Below are 13,125 nucleotides of genomic sequence, written 5' to 3'. Positions count from 1 at the left end.
ATACTGTATATTCTTCAGTGATGGTATCAAGGCGTTGGTTATTTGTACCTGTAATACTTTATCAGCTGGTTCTGCTGTTCTTTTTATCTCTCTTTGCAGGTGTAGAAGCAGACTCAGAGGACGTTATATTGCTCTCTCCCTCATCTCCTCTTTCACCTTTTGTCCCTTTTAGCATTTTGTCTCATCTTTGTCTCTCTTTTTTTCCTCTTCTGTCTTCTTGTTTCTATGTCTATTGAACATGAAATAGTCTCAGCATAAACTCTAATAAAGCTTCTTGCATAAAAAAATCAAGTGGAGCACTATGATGAAAGCACTAAGGCTCCACTTGTGAAGATAAAATCTGTTGGGCTCTTTTTGTCATTGAAACAATTCTTAATGCTACACTGCCAGACAGGATGAAAAAAGAAAGCTGCTGAGCAATGGGAACCAACAATATTGAGACCATGTGATAGCGAGACTAAGTAAGGTTAGAAGAAAGCATTGTTGCTATTACCAACGGTATTTTATGGAGCGCTAGCTGCTACTCGTGTGTGGATGTGCAGTTGGAACCAGGAGAGTGATGTAACATGTTGATAATATGTGATACGCTTTGAAAAAACATCTAAAGCCCCTAAAATCCTGCTTAACCTTCAACCTAAATCTATTTCAAAATTTAAATCCTCTCACAAAAGATGACCATTTGGATAAAAAGTGTTCCTGGAGTCCAGAAAAAAACTCTTAACCTGATTTACTTCAAGAGATTTTACCATATGTTTCTTCCTTTAACATCAGGAAAGTCTGACTAAGGCTAATCATGAAAAATTAAACATAGATGATTATTTAGTAGGAGGCAAACCTTTGTCTTGATGCATGATTTCAAAAATCCTAAAACCAAAATCGTACACTCAGATGAAGAATAACTGTCAGCCCAATCAGTAGTCCAGGAGATCCAGCTTCATTTCCTCCATTTCCCAGATCATCTTCTTTGTTTCCCGGGAGAATTCTGCTCCCTGTAGAGGAGAACCAGGTGTGAGAATGAGATGTCAGCTAGGAGGTGACTGAAGAACATGTGAATCAACTGCAGCCTCAGGTTATCTATGCTGGGATCAGATCACTGGAAACAAGCTTAATATGGAGCACAGAAGGCAGACTCATGTTTCTTTAGTTCTAAAGGGAGAGCTTTTCCTTTAAAATAGCCCAACATGCATTGCACCATGCTCCAGAGGTCATCAACTTTCTCACACAGATCCACATAAAACAGTTCTAATGCCCTCTGTAACTCCACAGTGATGAAGATCTACTTCAATGTTTCATCCTTTAGAATAAAGCCACAGAACGTAGTGACCAGATTAGAGATCCATCTAAAAGTTCTCTACCCTCACTCAACATCTTCAGTCCAGTTCTGCAGCTCTTGATCCTAACCAACCACAAATGGACACCAGTATTTATCCAACAGCTCACCAAATCCCTCTGAAGTCTGAGATTTTGCTTTTCAAATCACATAAACTGTGTTTTTTCTGACCACCTGGTACCGGTTTCTAGACTCCCCTGAGAGAACCAAGCCCTGAAAGTCTCCTTCTTGAACGTGGCCCATTTGGATTCCAGGTCCAAGAGTTTTCTCAAACTCTGAAGTGAAACCATAAGAAGGACTCTCCTGCTAACCAGGGAGATCTCAGCCAGAAGGTTGGATCCTTAAACCTGCTTCATCTCAGTTCAACCTGGACTGCTCCATGTCTCTGATCCTGTTTGGAAAGCAGGATCTTTCACCATTTGTAGACAAAGCTGTTCCGTTTGTATATTCATATTTGGACCTCCTCCTAGACTGATTCACAGCCACTATTAGTGGTCAGGATGAGAGTCAGCTGCTCTAACCCTGAGCCTCTGGTCCTCAACCAGAGAGGGTTACCTGCTGCCTCCAGGCTGAGTTTCTGCCTTAAGCAGATGGTTCAATTAACCTGTTTACAGGACAAAGTAAGAAATGGATGTAACATCTTAGCTTCGTCTCCAGGTAGAATACTCATTCTGATGTGGTGAACAGTGATGGGAATAACGGCGTTGAAATAAGTGGTGTCACTAACACCGTTACGTTTTTCAGTAACAAGTAATCTAACTAATTACTTTGACTGTCACTATAACGCCGTTATCATTGCCGACACCCCGTTACTGCACGGTACTCAAGTCGCACAATTAACTTTTTTTTTCACTTCGTGATAGGACTCGTGCGCATGTTGTCATGAGAGAAGGTAGGATGAGATAACCTCTCAGCAATTATTGGCTGATGTATAGTAAGATTACGTCTTCAGCCAATCAGAGAAATTGGGTAGGTGGTTGTTTCCGCATTCACAGTGGCAGTGTTTAGTGCCAGAGACATAATATAAGAATAGACCCCGCATTGACTGTTAGATAGATAGATAGATAGATAGATAGATAGATAGATAGATAGATAGATAGATAGATAGATAGATAGATAGATAGATAGATAGATAGATAGATAGATAGATAGATAGATAGATAGATAGATAGATAGATAGATAGATATTTTTTGTTATGGCCTGGCTCTTGGACAATAATTAATCAAAGGGAAGCCCTGCATGGGATAACTTAAAATGAGATTTATTTAACAAAAATCATAACTGGATGGAGAGGAGAAGGAAAGAGAGAAGTAGGTGGCAGAGAGAGAGAGAAATAATGAGCTGAGCTCCTCCGAGCTGGTCTGATCTGAGCTGATCATCTGGTGCTTGGGCTGTCAGGTGAGGAAGCTTGCTGACGTCAGTCTGGCCAGCTGCCTCCACTTCCAATCAGCACCAATTAGAAGCCCTACACAGGGACTCAGAGGAAAGGCTTTGGGCCGTAACTATATTTATATATTCAGGTGCCTCCGGACCAGAACCAGCACACTAAAGAACAGCTTTTTCCCCAGAGCTGTCTCTTTATTGAACTATAATCCTCACTGATAGACTCTCCTCTCCCTCCTCACACCTACCTCCATTTTGTTATTCTGTTATTTACAAGACTGTAATGTTCACCTGCACTCCTGACTGTTACCATTGTAACAACTGTTTACATGCATCTTGCACAAGTAACTATGACTGAATATTGATTTGCACTGCTGACTGTTTATTCACAGTACCAATTGTTTACATATACATTTGCAATACTGTACTTTAACTGTAATATGCAGTTACCTTTAATTTATATAGCTTCTGTCCAAACTTTATTATTCCTTTTATAGTAATAGCTACCTGTATATCATGCTCACAATTCTGCCTATAGTAATAGCCATCTGTACATATATTCATAGTACATGTAAACTTTGTTATAATAATCATCTGTATATTATGCTATTGTACATATCTGTGAAACTCTACTTATAGTAATATCCATCTATATATTATATTCGCTACATGTCCAGCTGTAAATTTAGCTCATAATACTAGTTATCTATATAATATACTCATAGGACAAATCTATCAGTAAAATTCTGTTTATAATAGTATCCATCTCTATATTTATTCAGTACATATCCATGTCCTGTACTTATGGAACCATTGTTTATTCTGCACTTGCTGCTATTGCACTTCTCGTTAGACCTAAACTGCATTTTGTTGCCTTGTACCTGTACCTGTGTAATGACAATAAAGTTGAATCTAATCTAATCTTATATATATATATATATATATATATATATAAGTCAATATCTATCTATCTATCTATCTATAGATAGATAGATAGATAGATAGATAGATAGATAGATAGATAGATAGATAGATAGATAGATAGATAACTATAAATCCAAGTGAAGTGATAGTGACTTGTGCAAGAACAGTGCAAAGAAAGCCTTGTCTAGAGGTATAAGATCTTTTGTAAACACAGACACCTGAGATGTTTCAGGCTCACTTCAGCAACCAGGAAGCTGCTGAGGACTCAGATCCAGACAATCAGACCCACAAAAGGACTTACGTGGAACAACGTCCAAGTTGATGATGCAGATTGTGGTAGCAGTGTTTATTACTCCTGGCTGAACAACTTTACACTCATATATCCCTCTGTCAGCAGCCGTCACGCTCTTCAGAACCAAGGACACGTCTCCATTCTTCATCTGTCGGTCTTGCAGTTCCACCCGGTTCTTAAACTGTTCATGCTGGTTATCCAGGTAAATGTTGTTGTCTCGAAAAAGAAAGACCCTCTCTGACCGCAGATCCCTCCTGGTCCAATCTATAACTGTGACAGGTTTGCTGTCTGCAGCTCGACATGTCAGCACGATGTTCTCTCCAAGTATTGCTGTGATATTTTTCTGGCCTGCAGGACAGGAAAGAAGACAGAGCAGAGGTCAGAGGTCAAAGTAGAGTTCAGTAAAAAGTAGTTTATCCAAGTGTAGTCACAGTATACTTATTTCGAACTTAAAATGAGGCAGTGTACTCAACGTTTACTTTTATACATCCATCCATACATCCATACATCCATCCATCCATTTTCTCACTTGCTCTATCCCTCATGGTGACGCGAGGGGTGCTGGTGCCTATCTCCGTTTACTTTTATATAAAACATAAAATATAATAGTATGATCACATATTCTTGACTTATACGTATAAGTCAAGAATATGTCATATGTAAGTTTATAAGTATAAACAGTCATATACATTTACTTCTAGTATCCTACTTTTTGTTAAGGGAGAGCTCAGCACCTCCCTCCAGTAACAGAGAAAGCAGAAGTTAAAGACAGGGCACTGGTCTGTGAAGCTCCAAAACGTTTATCTGAAGCTAAGCTTGTCTGTACAGCAGAAGCAATGGACATCAATGGCAGGGCAGTGGGATCAAGTGGACTCTCTTTCCTTGCAAACATCACCTTTCTGTCTTCAGTCTTAAATCTTCATGCTGTCATTGAAGATATCCAAGATCCAGCAGCCCGTTGCCTTGGCTCAGTCGTCTATTTTCCTACTTTCTCTTCTTTATAGTGTTTTTTAAGAAGTATAGAGTCTTTTTCTATTAGTGAATACCGTATCTGGTACTTATGTGCACAGATGAAGCCAACTTTTGGGACAGTATTCCTGAGCTTTCTCTTACTTTCGGCACTATTTGATGTTGCAAGGAGAGACCCCTTTGTCCGCTACTCTGGACATCCCAATGTCTACACGCGGAACCAGCTCCTCGGACTTTGAAATTTTCCTACATGCAGTCGCCCCGCTTCCCACCCTGATGAGAAACCAGACATCCCTGCAGACATACGGAGGAGACGGAGAGGCTGCAGGGGTGGCAGGACAAAGCGGAGGAAGAGCTATTTACCATTGGTTGTCATGGGAAACGTAAGATCTCTTCGCAACAAGACCGAGGAGCTAGCATCACTAACCCGTTTCCAGGTACAGGGACGCTAGTATTATGTGCTTCACGGAGACGTGGTTATATGGATCTGTCCCGGACTCAGTGATCTCTCAGGACGGCTTTAAACTCATCCGCGCGGACAGAACTTTGGCAGAGAGAGGAAAAAAGAGGAGGGGGGCTGGCGTTGTTTGTGAATGAGCGATGGTGTAGCGCGGCTTATGTTCGTGAAAAAGTAGATATGCTGCTCGGACATAGACTTATTGGCAGTAAGCTTGAGACCTTATTATCTGCCCCGAGATTTGGGTCACATAATCGTGCTCTGTGTTTACATCCCTCCGCGGACGCCACCGCCGCGTGTGAGCAGATCCACGGCGCGGTAAACAATCTGCAAACACAGCACCCCTGCGCTCTCCTGCTGATCACAGGGGATTTCAACTATGGCTCTCTCCGTTCCACCCTCCCCACGCTCACCCAGTACGTCACGTGTGCAACAAGAGACAATAAAATTCTGGACCTTTTTTATGCCAATGTTAAAGACGCCTACACCTCCGTCCCCCCTCCCCCCACTCGGACGCTCGGATCACAACCTCGTCTACCTGCTCCCCCATTACATTCCACTGGTGAGGAGACAAAAGGCACAGAAGAAGTCAGGGAAAGTTTGGTCAGACGAAGCCAGTGATAGACTGAGGGACTGTTTCAGATCCACAGACTGAAGCATGTTCCAAAGCTGTCATGGAGAGGACATCAACAGTCTGACTGAATGCATCACTGACTACATGACCTTCTGTGTGGAGAGCATCGTGCCATCACGACGGCTACGGTGCTTTGCTAACAACCCCCGCTGGGTGACCCCTGAGCTGAAAGTCCTCCTGAACCAGAAGAAGAGGGCTTTCTACTCAGGGGACAGAGAGGGGCAGCGTAGAGTCCAGCGGGAGCTCCAGTGGAAGATCAGGGTGGCAAAGAAGGATTATGGGAAGAAGATGGAGGAGCAGCTGGCACAGAACAACGTCAGGGATGTGTGGTGAGGTCTGAAGAACATCTCCGGCTTTGGGCAGAGGACCAGCAGGGCTGCAGACGGTGACACCAAGTCTGCAGATGAGTTGAACACATTCTTCACATGTTTTGACTCCCCCCACACTGACCCCCTCCCTGCCGTCAACTCTCCACACGTCTCCAACCACCAGCCCCCCAGAGATCTACCACCCCCCCCCCCCCCCCACCGCCACTCTCCTCAACCCCTGACCCATCCACACCTTCAGTCCTGCCTTCTTCCCCCCTCACAGTCTCACCAATGCAGGTGAGAGGTCAGCTGACGAGGATGAAACAAAGGAAAGCCTCAGGACCGGACGGCATCCCCCCCAGGCTACTGAGGACCTGTGCAGATGAGCTCTGTGAGGTCCTCAGCTACATCTACAACCTGAGCCTCAGCCTGGGGGTGGTGCCCACCCTGTGGAAGACCTCCTGTGTGGTACTGGTTCCCAAAACGCCGCACGCCAGGGAACCGGCCCACTTCAGACCAGTTACCTCCCACCTTATTTTCCACAGTCGACAGGTTAACAAATCCTCCTGTGTCCGTGGCTTCAGAACTCCACTCCACCAGGGCCTGCAACGAATTTGCTAACTTCTTTACTGAGAAAATCCTAAAAATTAGAGGATCAGTTTGTACTTCCACACCAGCTCCAGAACCAAAGCGGTACTCAGATGGAACTTATCCTGACAAAATGTCCCAATTCAGCCAAATAAACTACAAAAGCTTAGAGCAGATCATTCAGCAGCTAAGTTCCTCTTCATGCTGTCTTGATGTTCTACCCACAGCTTTCTTTAAAAAAGTTTTACCTGTCATAGCGTCTGATTTGACTCAGATAATAAACACGTCCCTCCTGTCAGGTGTTTTCCCCCAGTCCCTAAAAACAGCAATTATCAAACCACTGCTGAAAAAGAATAATTTAGACAAACTTCTACTCCAGAACTACAGGCCCATCTCAAACCTCCCCTTTATCAGTAAGATTATTGAAAAAGCTGTGTTTCAACAATTAAACACCTTCTTAACAACGACCAGCCGATTTGACGTTTTCCAGTCAGGTTTCCGTGCTCACCACAGTACAGAGACCGCCCTGATCAAGGTGTTTAATGACATCCATATAAATACAGACTGTGGAAGAACCACCATGCTGGTTCTATTGGACCTTAGTGCAGCATTTGATACTGTCGATCACTCCATTCTGTTAGAACGCCTGGAGAACTGGGTCGGCCTCTCTGGTACAGCACTCAACTGGTTTAAATCCTACTTAAAGGACAGGGAATTTTTTGTATCAGTAGGTAACTTTACATCAGAGATGACAAAAATCCCATTTGGGGTTCCCCAAGGGTCCATTCTGGGTCCCCTCCTTTTCAATATCTACATGCTCCCTCTAGCTCAGATAATAAAAAATAACAACATCAGCTACCATAACTATGCAGACGACACACAGCTCTACATCACCATGTCACCAGGTGACTATGAACCAATTCAGGCACTGAGTAAATGCCTAGAAGAAATCAATACGTGGATGTGCCAAAATTTTCTCCAATTGAATAAAAACAAAACTGAAGTAATAATATTTGGACCAATAGAGGAAAGATCAAAAGTTAGCACACAGCTTCAGTCGCTTCAGCTAAAAACCACAAATCAGGCCCGAAACCTGGGTGTAGTGATGGACTCAGACCTGAACCTTCAAAAGCATCTAAAGACAGTTACAAGGTCGGCTTTCTATCACCTGAAGAACATTTCTAGGATTAAAGGACTGATGTCTCAGCAGGATCTAGAAAAACTAATCCATGCGTTTATTTTTAGTCGAATTGATTACTGCAACGGTGTCTTCACAGGTCTGCCTAAAAAGTGGATCAGACAGCTGCAGCTGATCCAGAACGCTGCTGCCCGCGTCCTCACTAAGACTAAGAAAGTAGAGCACATCACCCCAGTTCTAAAGTCCTTACACTGGCTCCCTGTATCTCAGAGAATAGACTTTAAAATACTTCTGTTAGTCTATAAATCCTTAAATGGCTTAGCTCCTAAATACATCACAGACTTGTTATCAGCGTATAAACCATCCAGACCACTCAGGTCTTCTGACTCCAGCCTGCTCTGCATACCTAGAACCAGAACCAAACATGGAGAAGCAGCTTTTAGTTCCTATGCTCCAATTATCTGGAACAAACTTCCAGAAAACTGTAAAAGTGCGGAAAGCCTGAGTTCTTTTAAATCAGGATTAAAAACACATTTGTTTAAAATTGCCTTCAACTGTCCTAGTTAACTGAATCACCACTTTTTTGTTCTATTTTCTATCTATATTTTATTCCTACTTGCTCTTATTCTGTTTTATTTTGCTATGTTTTAATCATGTAAAGCACTTTGCATTGTCTTTGTACTGAATTGTGCTATATAAATAAATTTGCCTTGCCTTGCCTTGCCTTACCTGATGAAGACCATGGAGCGCCTCATCCTCTGATGAAGACCATGGAGCGCCTCATCCTTGCTCACCTACGCACCGTGGTGAGCCCCACTCTGGACCCGCTGCAGTTTGCCTACCGGCCCAACATCGGAGTAGAGGACGCCATCATCTACCTGCTGCAGGTGGCGCTCACCCACCTGGAGACCACCGGGAGCGCTGTGAGAGTCATGTTCTTTGACTTCTCCAGCGCTTTCAACACCATCAGACCGGTGCTGCTGAGGGAGAAGCTGGAGGACGCTGGGGTGGACAAACATCTGGCTGACTGGACCATCGACTACCTCACTGACCGCCCTCAGTACGTGCGGCTGCACGGCTGTCAGTCAGAGGTGGCACTCTGCAGCACCGGGGCCCCCCAGGGCACCGTTCTGTCTCCGTTTCTTTTCACCCTTTACACCTCGGACTTCACCTACAACACGGACAGCTGCCACCTCCAGAAGTTCTCTGATGACTCGGCCACTGTGGGCTGTGTCTGAGGGGAACGAGTACCGGTCGGTCATCATTTCTGTGTGTCTTCCTCTTTATACATGGGTTCTCTCTGGGTGCTCTGGCTTCCCTTCACTGCTTAAAAACATGACTGTTAGGTTATCTGGGTTTTCTACATTTCTCTTGTACCATGTGACCATGCGTGTTTGCCCTGTGTGTCTTCATGTTGAAGTGGGAACCTTTCCAAGGTGGACCCACCCCTCACCCAATGGCTGCTGGAGAAGAAACTGCACAACAACAAATGCCTGTATGAACAAGCAGCCCACTGGATGGATATGAGAAGGAATACATGATGTATTTCTGTGAAGAACCTTCCTTTCTACTGTCAACGCTGCCACACATTATAATTAATGTGGGGAACAAAAGAAGCTACCCCCATGTCAGCTGAACTTTATTTAATTACAGCTCTGGGGAGACACGTAATGACACACTTTGGACTGAAGGTGATATCAGAGAAAGACCTTGTTGGTAACACTAGACCCATGTTGGGCTGTACCTGCTGGAACTTGCTCCCTCTTTATTCTGGATTGTGCTGGAGGTACAGAGAAAATAATATGTTTTGACTTGTTCAGTTTTCAGCTCATCCAGCTGCCTTTGCTGGGAAAAGCTGCACAGAACTGCAGTAATTAATCCTTTTTCAGAGTCAGACCAACTAACACTGATACATAGGGATATGGGTTTATCAACACGTGATCATAGCTTCAGGGTTGATAAAGATGAAAATACTTGTTGCTTTGGAACAATTGCTGTTAAACTTGGTAAATCTCTGAGAAATTCTACCAAACAAATGTGGTATTTACCTTTAGCAGCAAATAAAGGTTCCAAGGTTCCACAGATATGAACAACTGGGGGTGATTATGAGTTATAAGTTTCATTTTTTTTTTTTTTTTTTACATCAGCCAGCGTATAGAGAACAACAGCAGGGAATGGAAATAGGAGGTTGGTTTAGGTCCAGATGGGGACACAACTATCCTCCATCTATTCTAGAGCAGAGGTTCATCCATGAACTTGTTGCTGTAAATAACTTTCAGTCCTCTTTAGTTAGCATTTCACCGAAAGGCCAAATGAAGAGTTTGAGAAGTGCTGACATCAGCAGCTGACACGTTTCTGCACTTTTTCACGGCTTATTGTCTGTAAGAAACACATAACTTTGGCTCTTGGAGGAACTTTTGCATTTTTCATGATTTCTTTGTGTCAGGGTTCAGGTTTTGCCTGCTTCACCCTGGACATTTCCCAGCCTGTTCCCCCTCCCATCCAGCCCAGTTCTCTCTCCACCGCTGATCACTGCCAACTGCTGCCTCCAATCAAGCCAGAGTCTGTCCACTTGTCCACCTACCCATATACTCACTCCTCAGTTTGCTCTTCCCCGCTGGATCGTCTTCTCTTAACTACTCTCGACCTCTCGTGACGCTCTGCCGTCCTTCGTCCCTCGCCACCTTGCAGGGCCCATGAGCCAACCACTCACCAGGACCAACACCTCTGCCCCCAACCCACCCACCAATCCTCCTGGCTGTCCCGGAGGTAACAAAAGAAAACCCCGGTTGGCCAGCCCGCCTGAACCATGCAGACCCCCTTTTTCCAAATGAAACCCACACCGGGAGACGGTATGGTTCCTAGAGTCTCCTACCAACACTCTGGAACATTCCAATCTACCATAAAACACTTGTTCAATTTGAGCTTTTTATGTGAGAATTAAATCATTTTCAATGTTTTGGCGAGTAGGTAAGGTTTGGACCACAGCCATGCCCCCTAGACATTGTCATAGCCACACCATTTTGATAACTGTTAATCCACCATGCCTTAGCTGTCTACAGAGTAAATTTATAGCTCAACATAATTTGTTAGGGTTTGTTAGAATTCGAGGGGTGTAAAAATTAAAAAAGGCGGAAAAACAACCCTTTGATACAAGATGGCAGACTCCCTGTTAGTTTTAGGGAGATACCTCTAAGAGTCTTTTATTCATGATATTAAGTGATCTACCTATTTACCAAATTTAAAATCTCTATGACTTACGGTTTGGCCCAACTCACTCTAGGTGGTGCTGTAGAGCAGTTTGCCCATGCCCGTTTTTAATTACATTAAAACTTGCAATTTCATATGGGGAAAAACTTTTGGTGAATTTCTGGTGAGTCATTCACGTTTAGGCCTCCCAAAAGCCGCTCAAAGAGGTAGAAGAGAAATGAAACCGTATAATTATAATAGACCTTTGCAGCACTAAGCTAAAGAACAAATAACAAAGGAAATTCCAACTTATCTTAGAATTTACTTCCAGTTAATTTCTAGTGACTAATCTAAAGCTTTGGTTTAGTTGCGTTGTTGGTTCTGGGCTTGTTCTGACACGTTCACATTATGTTGAGCCTGCTCTCCGGGAGGGTTTCTGGCTTTAATGAATGCTGGGTTAGTAAAAGCTGTTTAAACTTCACGGATTCACCATGCATGCTGAAAATAATTCATGATAATTTGCAAAGGTGGTTTGGATTAATGTTTTAAAGAACATCAGTTAAAGTTTTCATTAATCATTTTCTAACTAAGAAAAACAAAGGTTGCACATGAAACATGTCTTGAAAAATAAAGTCAAAAATTTAAAGCTGGTTTTAATTTAATGGATGTGTTATGTTTGGGTGTTTACATGATGAAGTATTTTTATAAAAGAGCCAAAATTAGAGCAACAACCCTGTGCTACCCTTCATTTCCACTAAACGGATAAAACAGTGTCAAATGGTTAATTAGTGTTTTTCTCCGATGCACTAAAGTAGGGTGACAAAATGTATAAATATGTCTTTATTTCAGGCAATACGTTTTATTTTCCTCAGGAGAAACACAGGCAGAACTTTTGTTTTCATTAAACTAGACAGAATAAAAAGCTTTAAATGTCTGAAGCTGAGTTTTAATTGCGATTATGCTTCCACCATGTCTTCAGCCTGGGTCTAACAGACCTGATGATGATTTGGGTCCAGAATCTGGTCCATTTGGACAGAACTTTAGCTCTAAAAGGTAGGAAAGATCAAAGCCTAAAGCTGTAAACGTTTCTGTAAAAATCTACCTTCACCGGTTTCCTTGGAGCCACAACAGACAATAAGATAATAGATTCCATGTTTAGCTGGTACATACCGGAAATGTCCGACCCAGAAGAACCTCCTGATACCAGAACCAGAACCAGCAGCTGTAGCAGCGTTAAAGCAGCCATGTGGAGAGGAGCAGCAGTCGCCTTTATATGATCAGACGTGTCTCAACAGCTGAAGAAAAACCTGTTAGAGGCTCCCTGGTCCTGGAAGTACAACCTTACAAAGTGGGAGTGTTTCAGCATTTCTAAGGCAGCTAGATTCACAAACTTTGATAAAAACTAAAAATGTAACTAGTCAGAACTATATATTCTAAAGTATGTTTATCATGTTGGATCCGGCTCAACATTAAAAGAACAGGCTTAAACCAGTAGAAAAACAAACACACCCAGACGGGTAAAACAGGAATTTGTTAACGGACATTTTTAACAGTTTAAATTGATTACATTTGATTCCTCATTATTTTAATCCTACAGTAAAAAACTGCTTAAGCCATGCCAGGGTTAGGCTACCATACAACAAACTGAACTTGCGTGTGTTTTGTGCAATCAAGCCATGAGAACTAAAATCAGACTAAAGGTTAAAGCCACTGAAATGTGAGACATTTGCAGGCACTTGGGGGACTGTTCTCATAGCAGGGGGGTGGGGTCACTGTTTAAAGCCCCCTGGCTTTATACAACTACGGGCAAAAAAAAGCGTTTGTCCAGTTTGGCCACGGACAAACGCTTTATTTTGCCCACTCTTTAGCACCACACTCTCATCTCTTTGCCTGTGAGCCGTCATGATGAGTG

At 43.0% G+C, this 13,125-nt stretch overlaps 1 protein-coding gene across 1 annotated transcript; it reads right to left on the bottom strand.

Moving 5' to 3' along the window:
* Nucleotides 1–327: 327 nt before the first annotated feature.
* Nucleotides 328–12,480, bottom strand: LOC110367825 (coxsackievirus and adenovirus receptor homolog). The gene is made up of 3 exons (XM_036132348.1): nt 12,384–12,480; nt 3,940–4,278; nt 328–989 (listed from the first exon to the last, which is right to left on the bottom strand). The coding sequence occupies exons 1-3, from the start codon at nt 12,457–12,459 to the stop codon at nt 865–867; spliced, it is 540 nt and encodes a 179-aa protein (XP_035988241.1). The 5' UTR covers nt 12,460–12,480; the 3' UTR covers nt 328–864.
* Nucleotides 12,481–13,125: the final 645 nt, after the last annotated feature.

This window comes from Fundulus heteroclitus, unplaced genomic scaffold (assembly GCF_011125445.2).
Source record: "Fundulus heteroclitus isolate FHET01 unplaced genomic scaffold, MU-UCD_Fhet_4.1 scaffold_49, whole genome shotgun sequence".
In the NCBI taxonomy this organism is placed as follows: Eukaryota; Metazoa; Chordata; class Actinopteri; order Cyprinodontiformes; family Fundulidae; genus Fundulus; species Fundulus heteroclitus.
Note: the sequence above shows the minus strand (reverse complement) of the source record. Positions and strands in the feature narration are given on the sequence as shown.